Source organism: Populus euphratica, unplaced genomic scaffold, assembly GCF_000495115.2.
Source record: "Populus euphratica unplaced genomic scaffold, PopEup_1.0 scaffold52.1, whole genome shotgun sequence".
Taxonomy (NCBI): domain Eukaryota; kingdom Viridiplantae; phylum Streptophyta; class Magnoliopsida; order Malpighiales; family Salicaceae; genus Populus; species Populus euphratica.
Genome location: NW_011499933.1, coordinates 222808 through 247391, shown reverse-complemented (window position 1 = coordinate 247391; position 24584 = coordinate 222808). Strand labels below are relative to the sequence as shown.

The window sequence follows — 24584 nt, the reverse complement described above, 5'->3', positions numbered from 1 at the left end:
TTGAAAAACTGAAAAAATAACTCTTGAAAATTTAATAAGATGTCCTTGGATGATTAGACTTATATAAAGAAAATTCATGTTTGTAGTTCTTAACCAACGAGCCAATGTTTAAAATATAATATGAAAAATATTATTTTATTTTATATTTTTATTTTGAAACATCATGTTATTTCGAGTGACTCAAATCTTAAAAAAAATTTATAAGACATTAATAAAATTACTCGTTACTAAAATAAGTGATGGAATAATTGTCACTTTTATAATGATTTTTCTTTCTAAAATTGAATAACTGAAAGATGATTAGTGATTATTAGAAAATAATATAAAAATATTTTTTAAATTTTATTTAATAATTTAATCTTTTAAAATAAAATAATTAAATCCGGGTTACAAATTGTTAATTGAGGACTAAGAAAACAAACAAAAATTATTGGAATTATATTATTAACCATAAGCAGTGCTGAAGAACCTCTTAATGGTGCTACCATTGAGAATTTTCAATATTCCTTGGTTGCTAGTGCACCTAGGAGTCTTGAACTGGCTCAACGCTGACCCATTGCTTATGAAGTAGTCCAAGATCTTCTTGAAAGTCCCTACCTTGACAACGCAAAGCTCGAGAGGTCCAATGGAGTTGGTTCTTCTTGATACCACATAGCCATGATCAGCAAACGATGCATCCATTTCCTTGCAACACTCGCCAAGAATCCCTTCCTCGACCTCTCCTTTGATTTCCCAGTAAATTATGTAGTGACCTGGTTGCTTTTCTACCTCGGCATGGCTAGTAAAATCCACTAGTTCTGCTCTCCCCTTGCTCATGAGTATCTGAGACCCTTTCTCCACCACTAATTGTAAATCTTTTTCAGTGTTCTTGTCAATGTTTATTGTTAAAATTAGCTTTCTCCTGCATATAAAGCTCAATTTCGGTGTCCCTTTGTGAAAGCCAGCCACTTCCACCACATCCCCTAGCCTGCATCTATAAAGCCCTGAACAAATTTAAAAAATAATAATATCAATTAGGTGACTTGATAGATATCTTCATCAAAAAAAAAAAAAAAGCCCCCCGTGAAATAGGATAAGATTGAACCCAAGTTTAATCCTCTAATTTCCTTGCTTTGTAATTTTAGGTTTCGTTCTTTTTCTGGTTCTGATTTCAAAGAATTCAAATCAAACTTACTGCGTGAGTTTTTTTAAAATCTCAATCAATTACTCATTACAAATTCCTGATGTAAGATAATTGGAAACTCAATGCCCTCTAAAGTGATTATCTAATTGAAAAAAAAAAAAAAGATCAGCAATCTTGATAATAAAATAAACCATGAACACTAGGCAGAATTTATTAGAAATTTTTTGAACCAATGGAATACACCACAAGAAACTGAAGAATAGTATTCTAAAACCATGGCTTGTGGACAGTCTTGTGACTTTGGAAACCTTTTTTGTTTTTTGTAAAGTAATTTTTATTTAAAAATATATTAAAATATTTTTTATTTTTAAAAAATTATTTTTAAAATTGATACATCCATACAATTCAAAAATATCTAAAAAAATTAATCTTAAACAAAAAAATAAATTTTAATCGACCACCATTCATAATACAATACCAAATAGTAGCTTAATAATCAATAAGGCGCAGACATATCAATAATAATAATGCACTAAAGATTTTCCAGGGACATTAAATGTGCAGGACCCAATATGTCCCTTCCCATAAAAGATACTCAATGATTTTAGCTGCTAGCTTGATCACCATGTCCAATATATGATGAAAATATCAACCGACAGGAAATGGACATTTAATTTACTGGGAAAACTTGATGATGACCAAAATGGAAAATATAGAAAAAACTATAGGATAAAAAGATTTAGATTTAAACTTACCAGTAAAAGTAGTGAGGACAATCTCGTACTCCTGCCCAACCTTAACTTTCGAGAGTGGTACTGGCTCATCTTCAATGAAGTCATCAATGGCTGAGCTACAATCATGATTCTCTCTATAAAGTGGCATGAACTCATAATATGAGAAGGTTGGTATTACTGCAAAAGTAACATCTTCAGGAGGCAAATAAGGATCCACATTAGCTCCGATCCAACTCTCGGTTGATCCATAATCAGCACTCACTAATGCCAAGCCCCCAGCATAATGCCTTAGTTTTTTAAAGTAAGGTTGCATGGAGCCTGTCATTATAGAGTAAACATACTTGGCATTTGGCCAGAGTTTAGTAATCAAACCAAGCCAGTTTAGAGTTTCCAACTCCTTGCAGCTTTCTTCTATCCTTGAAGCTAAGCTTGGATTTGGAGAGATGATAGCCAGCACAGTTTTTCTCATCTTTGGCAAGGTGACTCTTTCACTTAGAGTACCTTGTTTAATGTCATCGCATATTTCTCTCCAAACATCTTCAAATGCTCTAAAGGCTTGAACTATGCTGTAAGCAAAGGTAGATGTTATAAACTCTACTTGATCACCGAAGTAGAGGCCAAGGAGAAGATGACAATAAGTAGATTGCTTGTAGTCTCCACCAGAAATGACTTCTTGTGGACTACAAGTGAAGCACTTTGTTTTTTCTTGCTTGATCTTAAACTCTTCACTTGCATAATAATGTGTTGTAGCTGTTCCTACTGTTAACCCTCCTTTTGTTTTGAATTGTTTACTGCTGTATATGAACTCAAGGATCCTTCCTCCTTCCCTTATTGGATAAACCCTGCGTCCATCACATGGAACAATGAGAGAGTATTAGAAAAATAAATATATTGAACAGTTCTTTTATAAGTTAAAAGTATAGTCTACTATATTTTTTTCTCATGTCCGACAGTTGGGCCACACAATGTATAAAGTGTACTTATCCATCTTTTCTTAAGTTAATTGTCTATCTAATATTCTGAGTATGAGTGACATTTGATTCCAGAGATGATCTTCTCAAAGACCATAAAGATTTGGGTTGTGTCTGTGCAAGAGGAAGAGAGATTGGATGAACCTTGATCTATAGGCTGCTGCCAAGCTGAAAATCTGAAGAGTAGTTCGGGCACTATGGTCAGTGAAAGGAACGTACTTCTGCCTTCCTTCTGTGGTTCCAGAGCTTTATAAAAATGTGACCGTGAACAAAATCAGAATCATCCAAGAAAGTGGAAAATAAATCTGAAAATATTCTGACACAAATGGTGGAAATAATGGCTAATGGAATCCTTTCAAATCAATGTAAAAAAGCTGAGCTTTTGTGCCCACTAGTGACTCCTAAAAGACAACCGTAAGGTATCTCATGAAATGACGAAGAGCCTAATAAAGCCCATAACCCATGATAATCCTGTATATATTCTGATTCCATTTTCCACATCATATCTGAAAAGATAAGCTTATGCTATAGTAATGTTGTCCAAGCATCCGAGAACTGATAAAAAAAAAAAAAGAGGTAAAAAGAAGTGCATACCTTAAGGATAGAAGTGTTATGGGCTGTTGAGTGAGTAAAGGAGCAGTATCCCCACCTGCAATTCTGTTAATGTAAGGCTCTAAATCTGCATGGGAAGCAAGAGGCACCAAAGAAGTGTAAAGAGACTCCAGTGCACTTGCATCCATATCTCGAACATCAATATCCCCTAGCCATTTCTTGAGATACTCCACTCCCCAGTTGAGCTCAAGAATTCGGCGAAGAGTCTCGGTCTGGACTTGGCCGGCCTTCTCAGATATGTCCTCAAACCAACCGATAATGTCATGCTCATAGCTTCTTGATCTGTTGGTGTTTTTCGTTTCCATGAAGTTGATGGAGCCGAGCAAGCTAGGTAAAAAACAAGAATAAACAACTAACGGAACCAATATAAATGAAGCTAGGAGTTGGGGGGCACTTTGTGTACAATCGATACATCGACATATATAGGAGAGCCCGCATACATTGAAATATTGCTCTCTTAGCTACGGTAATTTTATCTTGAGGTTTGTCCCCTTGTTAAAAAGCTCAACAAAAGCTCCAATCTAAATTGCTTGAAGCTCCATCTTGGAATTGTACGATAGGTTATAGACCACAAGACAAGGCCATGTTATCAATACCGCTATAGCCTATAGAGACGAGAGATAGAAAGATTCTTCATTCAAATTGAGTGATGTATGGAGAAGAATGTGACAAGAAGTCAGGACCCAAAAAACCATTCCATTATACATTTCTGCTTAGACAGCTAGGCATCAAGCAATTTTTGGTGCCAACGACTCGTGGGTTCTTTCTCGTGTCTTTGGAACAATCCAAAGATACTATGATTGGTGGATGACCGGATGTTTAAACATATGGTTATATGTGCAAGAATTCCAGCCATTCCTGGGTGGCTAGGGCACAAGAGTGAGGAGTTCGGGAAATTCTAAGACAATTGGATTGCTGATAAAGGATATATATATATATATATATATATAGACACACACACACTTTTTTTTATTATTTAGATTCTGATGATAACATTCAATTAAATTTATTAAACATTTTGAAATGTATCTAGTTTATATTGGGGGTGTATATTTAAAAACATTTTAAAAAATTATTATTAATTAAATTTACTAGTTCATTCAAAAATATTTTTTATTGCTGAATAGAAAATAATTATGTGAGAAACATGTAGGAGTTATTTTTCTTGATTAAATCTATGTGAGAAACATGTAGGAGTTATTTTTCTTCTTGATTAAATCTGATTTTACTAATATTTTAAGTTAGTAAGCAGTATAAATCACTGAAAAATAACTTAATTTGCTAACATCCAAACTTAGTTATGAACAATATATATATATGGCTTAACTCCTTAATCAACAACAAAACTTTGACATTTTCCACAATAACTGGCTTGACTTTTTTAGATCCTTGTATTGAAAACTACGTGGACCAAGAAACAAGCTAGATATTGGCCTCCGATCCTAAGCTACAAGCTAGATGGCCAATAAAGATGTTCTTAAGATCTAGTAAACTTCATTCAGTACATGACTCAAAAGGCAAGAGGAGTAGGTCTTATACTTGAGGCTGGGCTACCTTGATCGAAGGATGTGAAGAACATATTAATAAAGAAATATAGGTATGTGATTGGCTGCGTACCATATAAGTTGTCATGCAAAGATCAAAGTTTCTCTCCCTTTACACTAGAACCTGAGTGTAAGCTACCAAATTGTATGAATACGTAATCATATATTAGGTTAAAATGAGGGATAAACAAGCCCTAATAATAATTATAATAATAATAATAATAAAACATTTGCTTTAGGGACCTTCTCGTTATGGAAAGCACAACTACTTCGCCAATTTAACTAACTGAAACATACCATATTCATCTCATATATTTATTGAATCGCAATAACCACTGGCATTGCCGATTACATTACCATACTTGAAGAACCATATAAATCTATACTTGTTAAAAAAAAATAATTATTATAATTCTTGACCATTAAAATAGTATTTATGATTGCAGTAGTTTTTATTTAGTATGTGTTTTAAAAGTATATTTTACTAAAAAAATATATCAAATTAATTTATATTTCTTATGTGTTTTTTTGATGATTTTTATGTGTTGATATTGAAAATTTAAAAAAAATCTAAAAAACAAATTATTTTAAACTAAAAAATACCTTTTAAAATTATAGTATACTACAATATCAAATACACATTAAACTTTTGAATCAGTGACTTTTTGCTCCAACCTCCTACTAAAGTTCAAAGTTCTTTGAAAGTATTTATATATATATATATAGTAACATTAAAAAAGAAAAGGCTACTTCTTAGTTTGTGTTTTTTTTTTTTTAAGTTTACATGCAAGCATAGCTATCAGACTTGATTTAAGGTTTCAGTTCTAGATTTGTCAAATCAACTTGAAAAAATATTAGTTTTTAAAATAAAATGATGTTGCTTAAAAAAATTAAAATGACATGATTTTAAACATTGTTTTTTTAAATAATATCTTAAAGTTGACTTGGTTAGGTTACCAGGTTCAACCAAGTTTGATTGTATCAATCTCCAAACTAGTTTAAAATAAAATAAAACTCATTTTGGGTTAGGTTTCAAATCAATAAATTATCATATCCACTTATTAGGTTAAGTATAATAAATATATTTGTTTATGTATGTTGGATAATAAGACTAGATTGAAAAAACACTACATGAATGCTTTTATTATTCTATATATACATATCATTATCAAACCTGGTTAAAAACTTGAATTGCGAAATTACTGGATCAACTCAAAAAGATCTCATTTCAAACAAAAAAATATCTTAGAAATGACCCAACTAAAGTTGATCGGGTCAATTTAAGCTTAATTAGATCAATCTTCATCAATCTCCAAACTAATTTTAAATGAAACTCAACTTAGACTAGGCTTCAGATTGAAGGGTTATCGAGTCGAACTATTATGTCATGCTAATTTTAATAACTATTCGTGTAATTACATGTTTAATAATAAAATTAGATTGAAAAAATACTAATGTTTGGATAGTACTATCTTAAATAGAAGAGACACGGAGAGTTGAGATAAAATAAACATTTCTTCTTGTATTTCATATCTTAAAATATAAAATTCACTTTAAAATTATTTTAAAAATATATTCATTTTATGTTTTTATTTTTATTTTTTTAACCTAATACATGTTTATCTTTTATATATTTATTTTTTCTATCTCGGTAAATCTACCCAAATATTTTTTCTATTTTCAATAGTACTTCCAACTTCATTTAGCTTTAATACTAATTAAACTGGATTAAGAGATTAAAAAGAAAGTTGAAAATTTATTTTCAAAAACAAAAAGAATTAAGAAAATTAAAATTTTACCCATAGTTTTGAAATTCAGACCAGCTCAGTGGGTCAACTTAGAACCCAACCGATCCGAGCCTGGGATCAGTCTGGGTTTAAATAAAAACCCACCGAGGTGTTGGCCTAGCAAAACCCGGTTGACCCAACAAAATCTAACTAACACCCATTCTCTTTTTTATATGTTTCTCTTTTATATATATACATACATCAAAATCTAACTAACACCCATTCTCTTTTTCATATGTCTCTCTTTTATATATATACATACATAGGGAACAATAGACAGGAACAATGTTGTTTTAACATTTTAAAATGCCAAAATGGCAAATGATCCAGAATTGCAGATAGAGACAGAGAGAAAATCTAATTAAAAAAAAAAATAAATTTACCATTTCATTCCTTTAAGAATTTCCAACAATTAAGAATTTCCATTAACAATTACTATAAATAACAATATTCAATAGCCGCAAACACAAACTTACTATTCCATTAAGAATTTCTAACAATTACTTCTGAAATATCGAGCTCTTTCAAAAACCCTAATGCTAAACAATATGATATATCAAAATTGGTAGTAAAGATTAAATTATCATTTCCATTAAAGCTATCCTCTCCTTTGAACTGATAGATAGAAGAGCCAAAAAATAATCGATGAGGGATACTCATTAACCTAATAATCTATTAGGAGAAGAATACATGACAAAACCAAGAAAATTTAGGGTTTAAAAGCGACCCTAAGCAGATAGGTTACAAAAAAAAGAAGAAGATAAATAGAGTGAGGAAAATGAAAAGACATATCATAACAAAAAAAAAACTTAAAAGATGGGTAACAAATATACTATATTAAGTCTTTTTTTTAAATTAATCTGAATTAGTTTGAATTAACCTATCTAATCTATAACTCAATCATTAAATCAAATTAATTACCGGATGAGATTTTAAAACTATAATTTTGCCGTCTCACGTACTCGGTGGTAGAAAAATGACCAGCATCTTGGAATAGATTGGCCCATGTAAATCGGTTGGCATTTTCACCTGGCCTGAAGGGTTGGACCATTAATTGCAGTTCATTTTCTGTGGCCTCAAAATACAGACCCCTATTAACGTAGTTTTGATCATATTTGCAGTGTCACTTTCTTCAGTCACCACCATATTTTGTAGTATATAATAGCTCAAGGTCCCCAATCTTTAATGGCTGTCAACATTTTTGTATTTTCTTCGTCACCAAGGCATACTGTAATGCTGACCAATGCACTTCAAGAATCCTCATCCAGATCATGTTTCAGTAAAGCCAATGAATTATCCTTCTCATAATGAAGAGATTGCAGGCCGTGGATGTTTGTGGCGTTGTTGATTTTTAAAGTTTTTTTTAATATATTAAAATAATATATTTTTTGTTTTTAAAAAATTATTTTTAACATTAACATGTAAAAAGATTTAAAAACATAAATAAATAATTTTAAAAAGAAATAAATCAAGTTTTAAAAAATAATCATTTCAAACGCGTTCTCCAATACAGCTACTCATGCAATATACAAAATTGATTATCAAGATTTTGTTTATTCGTAAAAATAATGGTTCTTTTTCTCAATTCTTGTCATAAAAATATTTTCTTTTTGATGATCTCTCTCTATCTATTTAGGTTATGAAAACGAAATATTCTTGTTGTGAAGTTAATCAAGCAAGAAACTTGTTGGATAATGAAGCGGGCACAAGCTGGTGTAACAGTAAAGCAAAGCTACAATCTCTGCCCCCACAAAATTCACTCACCGTTGATTTTCATGAAGTGTCCAAAATTCAACTTTTTTTTAAGATCTTTATTTGAGTCATTCAACTAGAAATTCCTGGATGCTGCTTGTTAAGAACCACTTTAACTAGCAAAAGATATTATTATGCTGTCACTAGTTAGTCAAAGATGATCACTCTTAACAGATACTGTAATCATACAAGCAAAGTTCATAACGAACAAAAATTCAATTATGAATGAATATATACAGACAAATTAAATTTGGTAACAAAAGGGATTTTTTTTCAATGCTAAGGGTTTTTCACAGCTAGTTTTTGCACGTCGGGAGAAGATTAACTTGGGATTTGAAGCGCCTTCGGGGGAGTTTCTGCTATTTCACCAAGGTTGGGAAGCCTTTTTTGTACTGAGCAGGACAAAAAACGAAGACATTTTCTTTCCGAGAGATCCAAAACCAACCCTAGTAGGGGCACAATAGCCCCATGTGGGTTTTTATGCGATCACACTTACAATGGGCTGCTGCTCTCAAAATTCACAAGCCATATATGGATAGATGGTAACTGCTTACCTGGTAAAATACTGGGATTCATGTTAGGTCATCTAGACTCATGTTGGAATCTGCATATATATATTATTTAAAAAAAGAAAAAAAGAAGAAAGATTGCATTGTTATGATCAATTAATTTATTACTGCATAACACTACTTTCAACAACACAATTTATTAAGCTGTATTTTCTAGGACTTTGCGGGGATTCTCACTTGCTCATCAAACCCTTGCCTTAATTTTTTTTCCTCCGCATTGACGACACTTAGGGTTGCCGACCATCGCTCTAAACCAGCCATTAATTTTCACATTCCAGACAAAGAAGCTTTCTTGAGCTGAGAAATAAACGTGCAGTCCCCACACCCTCTTCACCAAATGTAGACCAGCCGTTGCCATTGAAAGAGAATAAACCAATGGAAATGGCACTTTGATAGACAGTAACACGGACATCAAGGGACTCCTCTCAACCAAGGTTGTCACGTTTTGTTTTTAATTGGAATGGCTTTCAGAGCATATATATATATATATATGCTCTGAAAGCCATTCCAATTAAAAACAAAAAACAAAACGTGACAGCTTTGGTTGAGAAATAAACGTGCAGTCCCCACACCCTCTTCACCAAATGTAAACCAGCCATTGCCATTGAAAGAGAATGAACCGATGGAAATGGCACTTTGATAGACGGTAACATGGACATCAAAGGACTCCTCTCAACCAAGGTTGTCACGTTTTGTTTTTGGTTTTTAATTAAAACGGCTTTCAGAGGATATATATGCTCTGAAGAGGCTGAAGAGGGTGTGTGTGTGCTTTCAGAGGATATATATGCTCTGAAGAGGGTGTGTGTGTATATATATATAATTTCTATTCAAATTTGAATATATATAATTTAAATTTCAAATATAAGTAAATATACGAGAATTGATTTAAAATGACCTGAACACCTTGATGGATCCAAAAATAAAATCAACGACTCATAAAAATAAAATTTAACTCAAAAAAGATTTAAAACATCTATTTTTCAAAAAATATTGAGGTAACAACATATTAAATCAACGTAATAATGAAACCATAAAACAACCAAGCTCTACATGAGTTAAATTACAAAACTCGACTCAGTTCATCAGACTAAAATAATTTTATAAAAAGCAAACTAAAACAAATAACAAAATCTAATTCATAATCAATCAAATGTTAAAAATATTAAATGATAAAATTAAATAAAATATATATCAGTTAAAAAATTAAATAAAAAACTCTAGTCAATTTGGTTAATTCGTCAAATATGTAATATAGGATATGAGACTGAGGTAACTATAATAAAAACAAATCATAATAAATCATGAAATTCAATTTTCAATAATAAAAACAAATCATAATAAATCATGAAATTTAATTTTTAATAAATAAAATGTTAAAGAATGAAATTAAAAAAAAAAAGACCTACTTGGCTAGAACGGCCTAAATGTATAGAACAGACTAATTGATAAAATTTATTCTGGTTTATTTTATTTTTTGAATGTACTAGACATTTTAGACAAAACAAAATTATTAACCTTGCTCAAAAAATATCAAGTACTCAACAAGGGGACCACTTCAAAGTAAATAACTAATCTGGGTATGAATGGGGCTGGCAAAGCTGATCGATCAGTCATCAATCTTTCAGCAACTATGAGTATTCAAATGTTGCAAGAATCTCAAATTTCGATAAGAGTGGAACCAACCAGGCTAAATCTGCCATGTAAGTGGAGCTAACTCGATCCACATAAATGGCTTTGCACTGCAAGGGAATGGAATATCATGAAAGCAAGGTCACAGAAAAGAAGCCCACATAATAGTTGTTTATATTCAATCATATTGAGACTTGCAAACTAGTTGCCAGAAAGCCCTAGGTGTGAATAATGAGCCTAGGTACCAGCAAGAAAAGCTCACCAGGATCTTTACTGATGCTTGTGTACATTAGCTTTATATGCATAGTATCAAGCTATTACTTAAGTGAATTTGAATGGTTGGCACAGTTGCAGTATTGTTATCAATCACTGGAATGAATCAGGCTAAAAAACCAACACTTAACAATATTGTCTAGATTCCAACTTTTAACTCTTTTAAAACGTTTTTCAGCGGAACTATAATGAAATCCACTTGGATATGGTCCCCCAGGCCAATTGTTTTGAGCTCGTGGCTTTTGCGACTAGCATGCTGGGTCATAACAAAAAATATCTGCAGCACAGCCACAAGGTCAAAAAATATAGAAAAATTTCAGACACTTGGAATATTATGGCCAAGAATGCAGTGAGATAATGCTTATCGGTGAAAAGAATCATAAGCTGACAAACAGGGGGGGGTAACAACAACTAATGGTATTGAAGCATAGAGCATGGAGCATTAAGCTCAAGGACAAACAGTCATTATACTTTGAGATGTAACATGGAGCCAAAAAGGGCGAACAATGTCGTGTATCTAATGTAAGAATTTGACATGGATACCCAAGCAAAAAACAAGAAGACATACCTCTGTATGGATCTGTCTTTGATAGAGAGAAATGCTCCTATCACTATGAAGTTTAAGCTTGACCCACTGCTACACTGGGCATGTTTCTGTAATGAGGAATCTGTTTTGCACATAACACACACATTTATCTGGCAAGTTTTAAGGAGAAAGGATTCACTTTCCAGCTCAATTATATTTCAGCCAACTTAGTGTTAAATTGATTCCAAAACTAATTTAATTTTTCAAATTAAAATAAAAGAAATCCATTCATTTTATTGGATTTAACCGCCTAAAAATATCCAAATTGAGAAAACTTAGGGACAGAAAAAAAAATAATAAAGGAAAAGAAAAGAAAAGATTTCTCCGCTACTTGGAAGAGATATCAAGGAATCACACTGCGATACTATATTGTAGATGGAAGTGCGTTTAATGACATTACATAAGGCTTGACAGTTGAAGAACATGGAGAAGGCCATGGCTTTAAAGAGTGACAAGCAAGGCATGGTGAATTATAGTACCAGCAGAAGTGAGGAGGGCATGAAACATCCACGGAACCAAAATTAAACTGTATGGTAACTTAAAATAAGGAGGGTTATTGGTCTTTGAATTATTGTCAGTTCAGAGTAAGGATCGCTTGGATGCAAAGAAGACAATTGTAGGGCTGAGTTTTAAGGACGGCAATGTAAAAGCTTCATTATTTCCCTTGTTTCTTTTTGGCTGGGCCTCAATCCTTCCACTCCAAAGAATGAGAGCTGTTCATTTGCATCTTGAACATGCTATCCAAGAGATGTCACTTGGACAGAAGATCTGGTGGCAAAGCTTCTTCATAAAGTGAATAGCATGATGTACAGGAATGAACTGCAGAGTCATTGCAGGCACGCTATCCTCCAATTAATGGTCAAAAGCAAACTGCCCAGAGGTATAGAAGCAAAAATAAGGCAGACGAATTAACTTTCAACAAGAGTCCAAAATTTCACTCGCCTCTTAACACTACCCATTCTATCATACCCAATCCCAATCTTGCTATGCATCAACTTCAAAGCCAAATCTGCATTGCCAGCTTTCCTCAAAGCATTGATTAAAACAGTGCGAACTCTCCCTGGAATTTCACGGCCCCTGTCAACAAAGCCATCAGCCAACTTACAGGCCTCTTTTATACGGCCTGCTTTGCACAACACATTGAGCATATCCTCGAAAGCTGTCTCGGGAATAACACCCATTGGTGCTAGTTCATCCAAGATTTTACAAGCTCTGGCTACCTTGCCTGATAAACAGAGACCAATAGATAGAGCCCTAAAAGCAGCTGCAGTTGGCGTGATACCCTTATCTATCATCATATCCCACATCTTCAATGCCTCTTCATTTTTATGCTCTCTGAACAATCCATTTATCATTATGGTGTATGTATATACAGTCTGATCGCACCCTTCATCCTCCATTCTCTTAAAGAATGCTAATGCTTCATCAATCTTACCACATTTGGCAAGGGCATCAATAAGAGCGTTATAGCAATATGAATCTGGTGGGCATCCTTTCTTGACCATCTCTTCAAAAAGTTTCTCAGCTTCATGCACCCTCCCAGCCTTGCCAAGGCCATCAATAAGACTAGAATATAACATGGCATTACCTGGCACTCCATTAACTCTACAAAACTCCAAATACTCCATAGCCTCATCCAACCTCCCGCTCTTACACATACAATTAACAACGACCCCATAAGTAACCACATCTGGTTCAAGTCCTTCCTTTTTCATCCTTTCAAAAAGTAACATTGCCTCTCCCATGTTACCGCATTTTGCATTTGAGTCAATCAAGGCTGTATATATTGCCACGTTCACTTTACATCCTTTCTGAATCATCTTCTCGAAAACAGCATATCCTTCCACACATTTCCCCTCCTTACAAAGCCCCCCAATAACTAGACTATAGGCATGAGGCGGAATTTCCAATCCATTCTCATCCATTTCATGATATAAACTTAAACACAAATCAAAATCCCCCTCCGCATAACACGCCTGAATCAAAGTCATATACGTAATCTTATCTGGTGCCACATTTCTCAGCTCCATATCTCTAAACTTCTCAAATGCTTTTTGGGTCTTCCCGACCTGACAATAGCCTTTAATCATAGTATTATAGGTAACAACATCAGGTCCAATTTTTCCGTTCTCCATGACCTCAAGAACACGCTCAGCGGATTCAATAAACACTGAATTAACCAAACCATTAAGCAAAAAATTATAGGTAAATAAACTTGGTTCAACCCCATTTTCCTTCATTCCACGCCACACCCACAACAACTCCTCTACCATCCCTAAACTACCGAAGCTCTTAATCAAAGAATTCGCAGCAGAAACATTCATCAAAAACCCCATTCCTCTAAACTTACAAAAAACTGACTTTACATTATCTAAATCACCATTTATAGCTAAAACATCAATCAAAGAAACATAACATTGAAGATTATGAGTATATTTCTTTTGCTTACCGGCCCAAGTAAAGAACTTTAAAGCAAGATCAGGTCTTTTTTGAAGTTCCATAGATTTCAAAACAAAAGACACAAAATCTGGCGATAACTTGATCAAGAACTTGTTGCAAAAAAGATCCAATCTTGATTCCATGTCCACCGAGCCATCTAACAAAAGACTAATAATCTGGTGAACCCAAGGAGAGGGTTTAAGGTCTTGAGGGGTTTTTGAGGCTATATCAGAGAGGTCATTAAAGGGCTCTATCCATTCAGGTGGAGGGAGATAGTTGCTGTCTGTGAATACCCACCTAGAATTTGAAGTGAAAGTCAGCGTAGGTCCCTTTTTTGGATGTTTTGATGAAGACCCGCCATTGTTGTAGGGTAGGAGAGTTGCAAAGGAGTGAAGGGTTGTTGCGGGGAGAAGGGAAGGAGGAGACCTCAAGAGGGCTAGTCTTCTCATCAGGGTTTTTGGGTGTTGAGTGTACACTCTGAGTGACAGAAATGGCAGAGGCGTTGAAGACAGAAAAACATTTCCAAATTACATTTTGGGTGACAACACTGCACCATAGGTCCCATGGTCTAGTGGTGAGGACATTGGACTCTGAATCCAGTAACCCGAGTTCAAATCTCGGTGGGACCTCGATTTTTCTAACTATAATTTTCACAGATTTCTTTGATTGTGGAGGCACATTTAATAACCTACCAGCTCCATTAATCTCTATACCTGAATTTTGTTATTTAGATTTATATTTTTTATTTTATTATTTGTATTATGAAATATTGTTGAAATTTAGTTTATGAACTCGATTTTTTGGAGATCAGTCTGCTGTAGAAAACACTTAGACAATCGATCTCTTTTTTCTTAATTTTTTTCTAGTGAAGTCTAGTCTTTATATTTATTTTAATGAACATGGAATATTTTAATTTTTTTTACACTTATTTTGTTTTTCATATCCTAATCTTAAAAAATTAATAGATCTTCAATAGAGATGAGTATGAAAATCTAAAGATTATCATGAAGCTACACGAGAGAAGAAAGTGATCGATGTAACCTCCGATTAAGGACATCTCAATTTCCATTGCTACGTAACAAAGACATGGATGGAACTGGATCCCTGACCAGTGGGTGAAATTAATTTTTTTTTTTAATATAAAAGGATATATTTAGGCATAGTTAATTTTTTTTCAATAAAAAATAAATAAACAATGCTGGAGCTTATTTGATATAATTTGATCAATTTAATAAGTTCAAAAATAACTTAAATAATCGATAAAAATTATTTAAAAAAAAACCAAAAAAAAATAGCTTAGATTAACCTATCAAACTCATAACCTAAATCATAAGACTAGAATAATATAATAAAAAATAAATAAATAAATAACTTGAGTCAGCTTAGGTTGATCTACCAAACTCACAACTTGGATCATGAGACTCGAATAACTTTAAAAAAATTAAATTGAACAAATTATAATGTTTAATTATTAATAAACTCATTGTTGAATGATCAAATTGAAAAAAATCGATATAAAAAAGTACATAATAAAACAATATGAATCCACCCGAGTTAATTTGTACAACTCATGACTCGGGTCATGATATCAAGATAACCTTATAGAAAATAAACTGAAATAAATGAAAAAGTCTAATTCTTAATCAACCTAATGTTAAAAATGTTAAAAAATAAAACTAAAAAAAATATCAACTAGAAAAAGAGACTAGAAAATCAAGTCAACTAGGTTAATCCGTCAAAATTGTGATAAATTGTATAATAAAGTTCAATTTCTAATAAACCATATATTGAATAATAAGTTAGAGAAAAAATATAGATTAAAAAAAAAAGCAAATATAAAAATACTATTACCATGAATAATATTTTTGTAAAGTGATAAACATTAAAAACACAATTTTTTTTTTTAATTTCTTTTTAATAATAACAAATATTATCTTCTTACCACTACCTTGGCCCAAATATAAAAAAAAAAAAATTACTTTTAAGCAAGGGGATGTTAACATCCTTTTCCCTTTAGGAAAATTCCATCTGGATTGCCTAAACCTACTATATAAATTAGATTGTGTTTATAATATTAGAGATGGCATGCTTGCATATTATTACGACTTTATAAAATAAATATGTTTGATATTGTTATAATTATGAAGTAATATTAGATAAATAATAAAAACTAAATGTATAATAGAGTTAATATTTCATGATAGAAAAAAAAATGTGTTGTTAATAAAAAACTTAGAGACTAAACAAAATAATTTGTAGTAATCCAAAGTGTTTTGTGAGAAAAGATACAGTGTTTTTGCCACATGATTTAACTTTTTTGTTAATAAAAAGCAAAACAAAATACAAAACTAAATTCTCTACCAATTTAATGTTAAGAAAAAACCAATAAATATAATTTTGGAAGGAAAAAAAACCCAGAAGGAAAAACATTATAGTAATTGACAATGTTTTGTAAAGAAAACTACAGTGCTTTCTCCAATAAAATCGACAAATATAATTTTAGAAAAAATCATAAAAAAACCATTTAGACAAATACTGTATCAATCCATAGTATTTTATGAGAAAAGCTACAACGCTTTTCCCATATGATTTAACTTTATTGTAATTATAATTTTTAACCAACTCAATAAAAAAAAAAATCGACAAAGATAATTTTGATAAAAAGTCATATAGGAAAATACTGCAACAATTCATAGTGTTGTAAAGAAAAAAATTACAAAGTTAAATTTTTAACAAGCTCAATATTAAAAAAATTAAATCGACAAATATAATTTTAGAAAAAATAACAAAAAAATACAAAAAAAAACATGAGAAAAACTATGTTGGAAACATTGTAACAATTCAAAGTGTTTTGTGATGAAAGTTATAGTGCTTCTCCACATAATTTAATCTTATTTGTATAATAATTCTCAAACAACTCAATATTAAAAAAATAAAATTGACAAAGATAATTTTAAAAAAATCATAAGAAAAAAACCACAGAGAGACAATCTAACAATCCACGATATTTTGTGAGGAAAGCTACAATGCTTTCCTCACATGATTAAGCTTTATTATAAAATTAAATTCTAATCATCTTAATATTAAAAAAATAAAATTGATAAATATAATTTTAAAAAATATTACAAAAAAAAAGAAAATACAAAGAAATTGGGAAAAAACCATATGGGAAAAAATATTATGGCAATTCACAGTAATTGGTGAGGAAAGTTACAATGTTTTTCTTATATATTATAATTGTAATTTTTAACCATCTCATTATTAAAAAATAAAATAAAAAAGATAATTTCAGAGAAAATCATAAAAAAAAATATGCGGAGAAACATTGTAGCAATTAACAATGTTTTAAAAAAATTACAAAACTAAATTCTCAATCAACTTAATATTAAAAAAATAAAATCAATAAAAATAATTTTGAAAAAAAATAGAAAAATCATGTGAAAAAATACCATAATAATCCACAGTATTTTAAAAGAAAAAAATTATAAAGTAAAATTTTTAACTATTTCAATATTAAAAAAGTGAAATCGACAAAGATAATTTAAAAAATAAATAAAAAAGAGAAAAAGTTGGAAAAAAGAAAAGTAATTTCAAAAAAATAAAAAAAACAAAAAAACAGGGAAGTTGGAAAAAAAAAGAAAAAAAAAGAAATGCATTATGGATTACTATTGTAATTCATAATGCATTCAGTATAAATGAATAATAAATCACCCATGCCTTTTAATTTATTACTTAATAATTGATAAAGTATATAAAATAATTAAGAATTACAATTATCTTGGAAAATATTACTTATATACAAAAAAACAAACTCGAGAACATTATGTAGCTTCATTGTTATATTCTCTCTCTTTCTTTCTTTTTTAATTCATCCCCTGGTTTATTTTCTCTATTCTCTTTTTTTTTTTTCAAACTTTTTTTTAACAATTATTTACATTGTTCTTAAACCAACTAAATTGACTGGATTATATTAGAACAACTTCTATATAATTTAATTTTAAACTCAAGCTAAGATATATATATAGAGTTTTTTTCTTTCAATTTTATCATTTTTTTAATTTTATATTCAAATATTTTTACTAATTAATCAAGTTATTTTTAAATCGATCAAGTTATGTGAGGGCAACTCCAATATGTTTTGATTTCAAACTCGGACTAAGTAAGAAGTGGAGTTTCTTTTTTATGTTTATTTCAATTTTTTTTTCTCAATTTTATCCTCTTACTTGTTTTACTAGTTGATCGGAATATCTTTTAATCGGTCAAGTTTGATTTCAAACTCGGACTAAGTAAGAAGTTGAGTTTCTGTTTTATGTTTATTTCAATTTTTTTCTCAATTTTATCCTCTTGCTTGTTTTACTAGTTGATCAGAATATCTTTTAATCAATCAAGCCAACTGAATTATATCACAGTAACTGTTATGTGATTTAATTTTAAATTTGAGTTGAATAAAAAGTTAGATCAAGAAATTTTAAACTTGTTGAGCGGAGTTTAATAAAAATATTTGCAACTTATATATTTTTTGTTAGTTTGTTTTTTAAAAATATTATTTTGAATCATGTCATAGCTCAAACCCACAAACTAATATAGTTGCAAAAGTGGTTAATCTTTGGTTAACATATTTATTATCAAAGTTATTAAAGCCAACCTGTTTTATTTAAGGCTTGAGCTACTAGTTAATAGATTGACTTAAATCAACCTAAAATATTATCATTTTAAGAATTTTTTTTTAAAAATGATATTATTTTTAAAAAGTAAAATAAAAAAGTTAAAACAGATTATGAATATGTCAAATAGATTATACATTAATATATTTTATTGATTAAATCGACTCCAATCTATTTTAATTTAAAATCTAATTTGGCTGAAAAGTGAGTCACCGAGACAACTTATATAAACATGTAGATTTTAATTACACACACTTACTTCTGCATAAGTTCTATCACAAGGAATTCCTTTATGATTGTTTCAAAATTAAAAATCAAGCCGATTTAAATGTCTAACTACAAGCCAATTAAGGAAGAAATGTCAATGAAAAAAAAAAAGGAAGAAATGTCAATGAATCTAGTTTTGAGTGACATTAACAAGGTGGTCATTGTTTGGGATTTGTTCTCTAAAATTTATCGTAAGTTTTCTCATAAGAGAAGGTGAAGATATGTGGCAAGAAAACCTCCACAGGAAAGAGGTCGGCAAAGTTTGAAATGCTGACTTACTGTACATGGAGATCGAACACATGATGTGGCTCCTTTATCTTACACATGCTCTTCTCTCTTTAAGGTCCAAATGTAAGATCTCCTACTCGACTTCTTTAACTAGAAGAATGTGCAGAATTAACTCCACTCATTTTTCCTTTTCCTCGAGAACTATGCATTTTAGCTTAAAAAAAAGAAAGATATAACCTTAAGACCAATCAAAGCTCCAATCAAAATTGTCTTCATTGCCATTCTTGCACTTTTGGTTTTGGCTCCCTTTCTGATCCATGGCCTCTCTTTACACGCTTCCTTCCCATCACAAATTCTCTTCGCTCGCCAAAACCCACAAACCCTATTCCTCTTCTCCTTCACTTCTCCTCTCCACAAAACCCTTCACCAAATCCAAACCATCAAAGAACACAATCCTCTCAACCAAAAAGACTAGAACTTTGATCACTGGATCGCTCACAGAAGACAAAGAAGTTGTTCCAGTCAAAGACAAACCTTTGAAAGGCAAAAGTAACCCTTTGCTTGTTAATGGGTCCAAAGATTCTGACCTTCTTTCATCATCTTCTTCTTCTACTGTTGAGAGTGATGATGAAGAAGAGAGAATGACAAGTAGAGCTATTAATGCTACCATTGTATTGGGGTTTGGTACTCTTGCTGTCTCTAGGTTGCTTACAATTGATCATGATTACTGGCATGTAAGTAATGCTTTTGTTACCTTAAGTTCATTTCTTTTTTCTTGTGGTTAGTAAATGAATCCAATTCTGTTTATGCTGATCATGAACATGGGTGAAAGTTGTGCTCTTTGTAGTTTGCTTCTGTTAATGATTAACAGGTGGGATTTTTGTTTTTAATTTTTGGTTTGTAATGTTAAGTTGTGATGTATTGTGCAAATTTGGATTGGTTCATTCTTGGTTTGCACAAGAACTTTTCTTTTTTCATTGATCTTACATGTGTGAAACTACTTGCTCAATTTTTGTAATTTGGCTCTTAGAAATCTGATATTAATCTTTGAGGTTTGATACCCTTTGATTGTCAGAATCATGTTTTGTGAGGTTAAGCATCACCTGAATTGGTTCACAAATTGTGGGATCGGCATTATTTGATGTTTTCCGTAATTTAAATAATAGAAGTTTTATCCAGTGATGAAAGAAGCTGAAAAGAAAGCTTAATATCAATTTCCTTGCTACCTTTTATCAGTAATGAACAGAATTATTGTTCTAGTTATTGCATTTCTATCCTTCAGGGAACTTTTCGTAATTTTTAATATCGTTCAGGGATGGACCCTTTATGAGATTCTAAGGTATTTGCCTGAGCACAATTGGATTGCATATGAACAAGCTCTCAAAGCGAACCCTGTTTTGGCCAAAATGGCAATTAGTGGGATTGTCTACTCTATAGGAGATTGGATTGCTCAAGTAAGTTTTCTGTTTCCCTTGTATGGGATTTTTCCCAGCTGGCTTAGCAGAGTTATTAACTTGTTTTTCACAATTCATGTGTTTATATTGTTCTGAAATGCAGTGTTATGAAGGAAAACCAATCTTCGAGTTCGACCGGACTCGCACATTTAGATCAGGGCTTGTTGGGTTTACTCTACATGGATCCCTCTCTCATTATTACTATCAATTCTGCGAGGTGATTATTGTTGTTTGGGTTTTGTTCATTTCACTTCGCTTGCTGTCATGTTGATGTCATTTGGATGGCTGAAATCGTTTACATTGGTTCTAGGCACTTTTTCCTTTTGAAGATTGGTGGGTGGTCCCAGCCAAAGTTGCCTTTGACCAAACAGTTTGGGCAGCAGTTTGGAACAGCATCTACTATGTGGCGATAGGTTTGTTGCGTTTTGAGTCCCCGGACAATATTTTTAGCGAGCTAAAGGCAACGTTTTGGCTAATGTTGACTGTAAGAAGCTCCTCAAATATTTCCATATGCAAGTTCAAAATGCTATAAAGAAATGCTCCTGATTGACACATTTTCCCCTTGATTTCAATTTGTCCATGATACTAACACTGTTGTCCGGGAAAAAGTCATTGATTTACCAACGTTGATTTTATACCAAACTTACTTATCAGCATTTTCATTGCATTTTGAAATCTGCTATTGGCTTTTAAATTCAGCTAAAATGTTTCTCTAGAAAACCCATATAAAGGATAGAATAGGTCTCTTCTAATTTAGACTGTAGGATTGAGGCTTCTACTGAACAAATGATCTTGGGATTGTGAAGGGACAAATTAATAGCCTGCCTGAGAATGTCCTCCATGTCAATTGAGAATATGAAAGAGAAAGTTTTTTGTGCTTGCATTGAGGCCCTTGGTTAGAAGATGACATAGAAGGGCTATCGACTGCCACTAGCATCCTACCTGTTGTAACCCTTAAAAGTTTGACAAAGGAATTTTCTTTGAAATCATTTTTATCGCAAGGAGAAAAAATCCTGAACAGCGCAATCTAATCTAAATTGCATTCATTTGTCTCCAGTGGTGCTAAAAGAAACTAGCATCTAAATTGCATTCATTTGTCTCCAGTGGTAATTTTTAGTGGTAATTGTATAAAGGCAAGAAAGAATATTACAATGGTAAAGGTCCATTTTCTTGCCTTTATGCACTGATGTAGTTGAATGATTTTCACCGAGGCAATTTTTAGAGTTTCATTTATGCTTTGAGGTCCATGTAAAATAACATTCAACTGATAGATAATTGTTCATTTATACATTGTGTCTTGGTGATAGTAAACTGTTTCTGCTGATCTGCTTGATAGGCAGGATGGAAGCTTTGGCCATTTGCTCATTTGATTACCTATGGTGTTATCCCTCTTGAACAAAGGCTTCTTTGGGTAGATTGTGTGGAGCTCATCTGGGTGACCATACTCTCAACGTAAGTATTCATGATCATTAACCAGCTGAAAATGAGAGTATCTAATGAGTAACACCATTCTCAACAATTAGACCTGCTAGAATGACTGGTCTCTTTATAGTTTGTTTAATTTGCAACTGAATCTTATGACTTGATATATAGGATTGAATTATAAAATTACTTTCTTTTTTTTTTGTTGCTTTGTTGTATTCATTCGACCTATCATTTTTGGTGGCTAATTGGTTGCGTAGTGTAATTAACATATGACAATTAAGGATTCCAAAGCACTTAGGACCCCAGGTGCAAACCATGGTGAACTCAAAAGGAGCATGTCTTCTATTCTTTACCGTTTGTGTAGCATTGCATCTTTCTTCAATTTCTGTTTATGGTGATAACGTGTAACTATTATCATAGTTTTGGTGGGTTTTTTTTCTTGGTGTTAAAATTGTGCTAAGCCTTTCTTTTATGTAAAATGTTTCGCTGATTTTCATTTTAACACTGTTTTTTTTTCTGTTTCAAGTTATTCGAATGAGAAATCAGAAGCTCGAATTTCTGACACAACCTTGGAGGCAAACTCAAGCTCTTCAGGCAGTGCTGATGAGGTACATCACAATTAAACTTCTCCTTTCAAATAATCCCGTTATGGATAAAACTATATTATTGGAAAGTCCATTGACTCTGAACTATGTAACCAAAAATCACTGCTCCTCTGGGCTTTGTGTCAAGTAATCGAGCCTATACTGTAGGTCAGAGGAACCACAATTTTGTACAGGTTCATGTTGTGATGCAGTTGATTTTTAGTTTCCTATTTGCTGATATCCTTTCCCTTTATCTCACCGTGCAGAAATAAATGATGTAGGTCATGCCATTAAAGAGGCTCTTTGGCTTTGTGTTTTTTACTACGTTTTTGTTTTAAAAATGTGTTTATATTTTAGAGGATTTGATATGCTAGTATAAAAAAATTAAAAAATAATAATTTTAATATAGTTTTAAATAAAAAATATTTTTTAAAAAAATATCCCTAACTAAGTGAGGAGCATGTGGAAGACATGACAGGCTGCCTGTGCTCGTATTCTGAAATTGGCAGGTATCCTCACCTTTTCGGCCAGTATGTTCCAAGGCTACAAATAAATACTTCCTCGTGAATTCAGTGGTCATAGCATGGGTAGCGTGTGAATGGTATTGTTGTAGTTTGTGATTGTGATTTAAAAAAATTTATAAATTATAGTATTTTTAATTAAAATGTTAGTAGAGTTTTTAATAGAATTTATATAAAATTTTGGTATGTATTGATTAATTAAATATTTTTAAATTCGTGATTGAGGTGCATTTAAAATGTAGATTGTCTATTACTATATAAAAATAAACAAAATTTTAAGCTTATTTGAGAGTATAATAAAAGTTGTTTTTTAAAATGCCTTTTTGTCTAGAAATATATTAAAATATTTTTTAAAATATTTTAAATTTATTTGTTTTTTGTTTTTTATTTGAATAAGATTATATCATTAAAAAAAATGAGGCTTTAAATTAGTAACACCAAGATAAATAAGATAATGGTAATGAATTATCTAATATATATATATATATATATATATATATTAACTGAGGCTTTAAATTAATAGAAATAATCAGGTAATACTCATGATTCTGATTCAAAATATGCTCCTATCCATTAATTAAACAAATGACCATCGTGGGTTAATCCTTTCCCTTTTCCAAGCAAAAATTAAGTGAGGAGCATGTGGAAGACATGACAGGCTGTCTATGAATTTGGCAGGTATCCTCACCTTTTCGGCCAGGATGTTCTAGGGCTACAAATAAATACTTCCACTTGCACTCAGTAGTCATAGCATGGGTAGCGTGTGAATGGTATTGTTGTAGTCTGTGATTGTGATTTAAAAAAAATATAAATTGTAGATTTTTTAATTAAAATGTTCGTCGAATTTTTATTATAATTTATATAAAATTTTGGTATGTATTGATTAATTAAATATTTTTAAATTCGTGATTGAGGTACATTTAAAATGTAGATTGTATTTTACTATATAAAAATAAACAATTTTAAGCATTTTCAGCTTGTTTGAGAATATAATAAAAACTGGTTTTTAAAGTATTTTTTTTGTTTAGAAATATGTTAAAATAAGTTTTTAAAAATATATTAAATTTATTTATTTTTTGTTTTTTATTTGAATAAGATATATATATAAATATATATATATATATATATATTAACTGAGGCTTTAAATTAATAGAAATCATCAGGTAATACTCCTCATGATTCTGATTCAAAATATGCTCCTATCCATTAATTAAACAAATGACCATCGTGGGTTAATCCTTTCCCTTTTTCTTTTTTCTTTCAGAAGGAAGAATGGGAGAAAAAAATATGATCACAATAGATAAAAAAAAAGAAAAAAAAAATGATCATTTTTCTTCTTGCTTTCCTATATCAACATTCATTGAAATATAAGACATCTCAGAAGTGTTTTATTTTAGCATTATAACAAATAGAATTATATTG

The 24584-nt window shown here is 31.4% G+C and overlaps 3 protein-coding genes and 1 non-coding gene across 6 annotated transcripts; 2 read left to right on the top strand and 2 right to left on the bottom strand.

The window, feature by feature from the left end:
* Window positions 1-375: 375 nt before the first annotated feature.
* Window positions 376-3978, bottom strand: LOC105136212 (probable indole-3-acetic acid-amido synthetase GH3.5). Of its 2 annotated transcripts, XM_011041452.1 has the most exons (4): window positions 3423-3976; window positions 2973-3074; window positions 1879-2699; window positions 376-983 (listed from the first exon to the last, which is right to left on the bottom strand). In XM_011041452.1, the coding sequence occupies exons 1-4, from the start codon at window positions 3743-3745 to the stop codon at window positions 445-447; spliced, it is 1785 nt and encodes a 594-aa protein (XP_011039754.1). In that variant the 5' UTR covers window positions 3746-3976; the 3' UTR covers window positions 376-444. The 2 variants fall into 2 exon arrangements, with proteins under 2 accessions (XP_011039754.1, XP_011039755.1); XM_011041453.1 differs by lacking the exon at window positions 2973-3074 and having other exon boundaries at window positions 3423-3978.
* Window positions 3979-11794: 7816 nt separating this feature from the next.
* LOC105136211 (Pentatricopeptide repeat (PPR-like) superfamily protein) lies at window positions 11795-14637 on the bottom strand. Its single transcript, XM_011041451.1, has one exon. The coding sequence runs from the start codon at window positions 14466-14468 to the stop codon at window positions 12489-12491; it is 1980 nt and encodes a 659-aa protein (XP_011039753.1). The 5' UTR covers window positions 14469-14637; the 3' UTR covers window positions 11795-12488.
* On the top strand, window positions 14577-14648 carry TRNAQ-CUG (transfer RNA glutamine (anticodon CUG)). The gene has a single exon. It is a non-coding gene; the product is annotated as a tRNA-Gln (tRNA).
* A 4610-nt stretch (window positions 14649-19258) lies between these two features.
* On the top strand, window positions 19259-22997 carry LOC105136210 (Peroxisomal membrane 22 kDa (Mpv17/PMP22) family protein). 2 transcript variants are annotated; one of them, XM_011041449.1, is made up of 6 exons: window positions 19260-19912; window positions 20492-20632; window positions 20736-20849; window positions 20943-21116; window positions 21969-22084; window positions 22584-22997. In XM_011041449.1, the coding sequence occupies exons 1-6, from the start codon at window positions 19496-19498 to the stop codon at window positions 22678-22680; spliced, it is 1059 nt and encodes a 352-aa protein (XP_011039751.1). In that variant the 5' UTR covers window positions 19260-19495; the 3' UTR covers window positions 22681-22997. The 2 variants fall into 2 exon arrangements, with proteins under 2 accessions (XP_011039752.1, XP_011039751.1); XM_011041450.1 differs by lacking the exon at window positions 22584-22997 and having other exon boundaries at window positions 19259-19912; window positions 21973-22084.
* Window positions 22998-24584: the final 1587 nt, after the last annotated feature.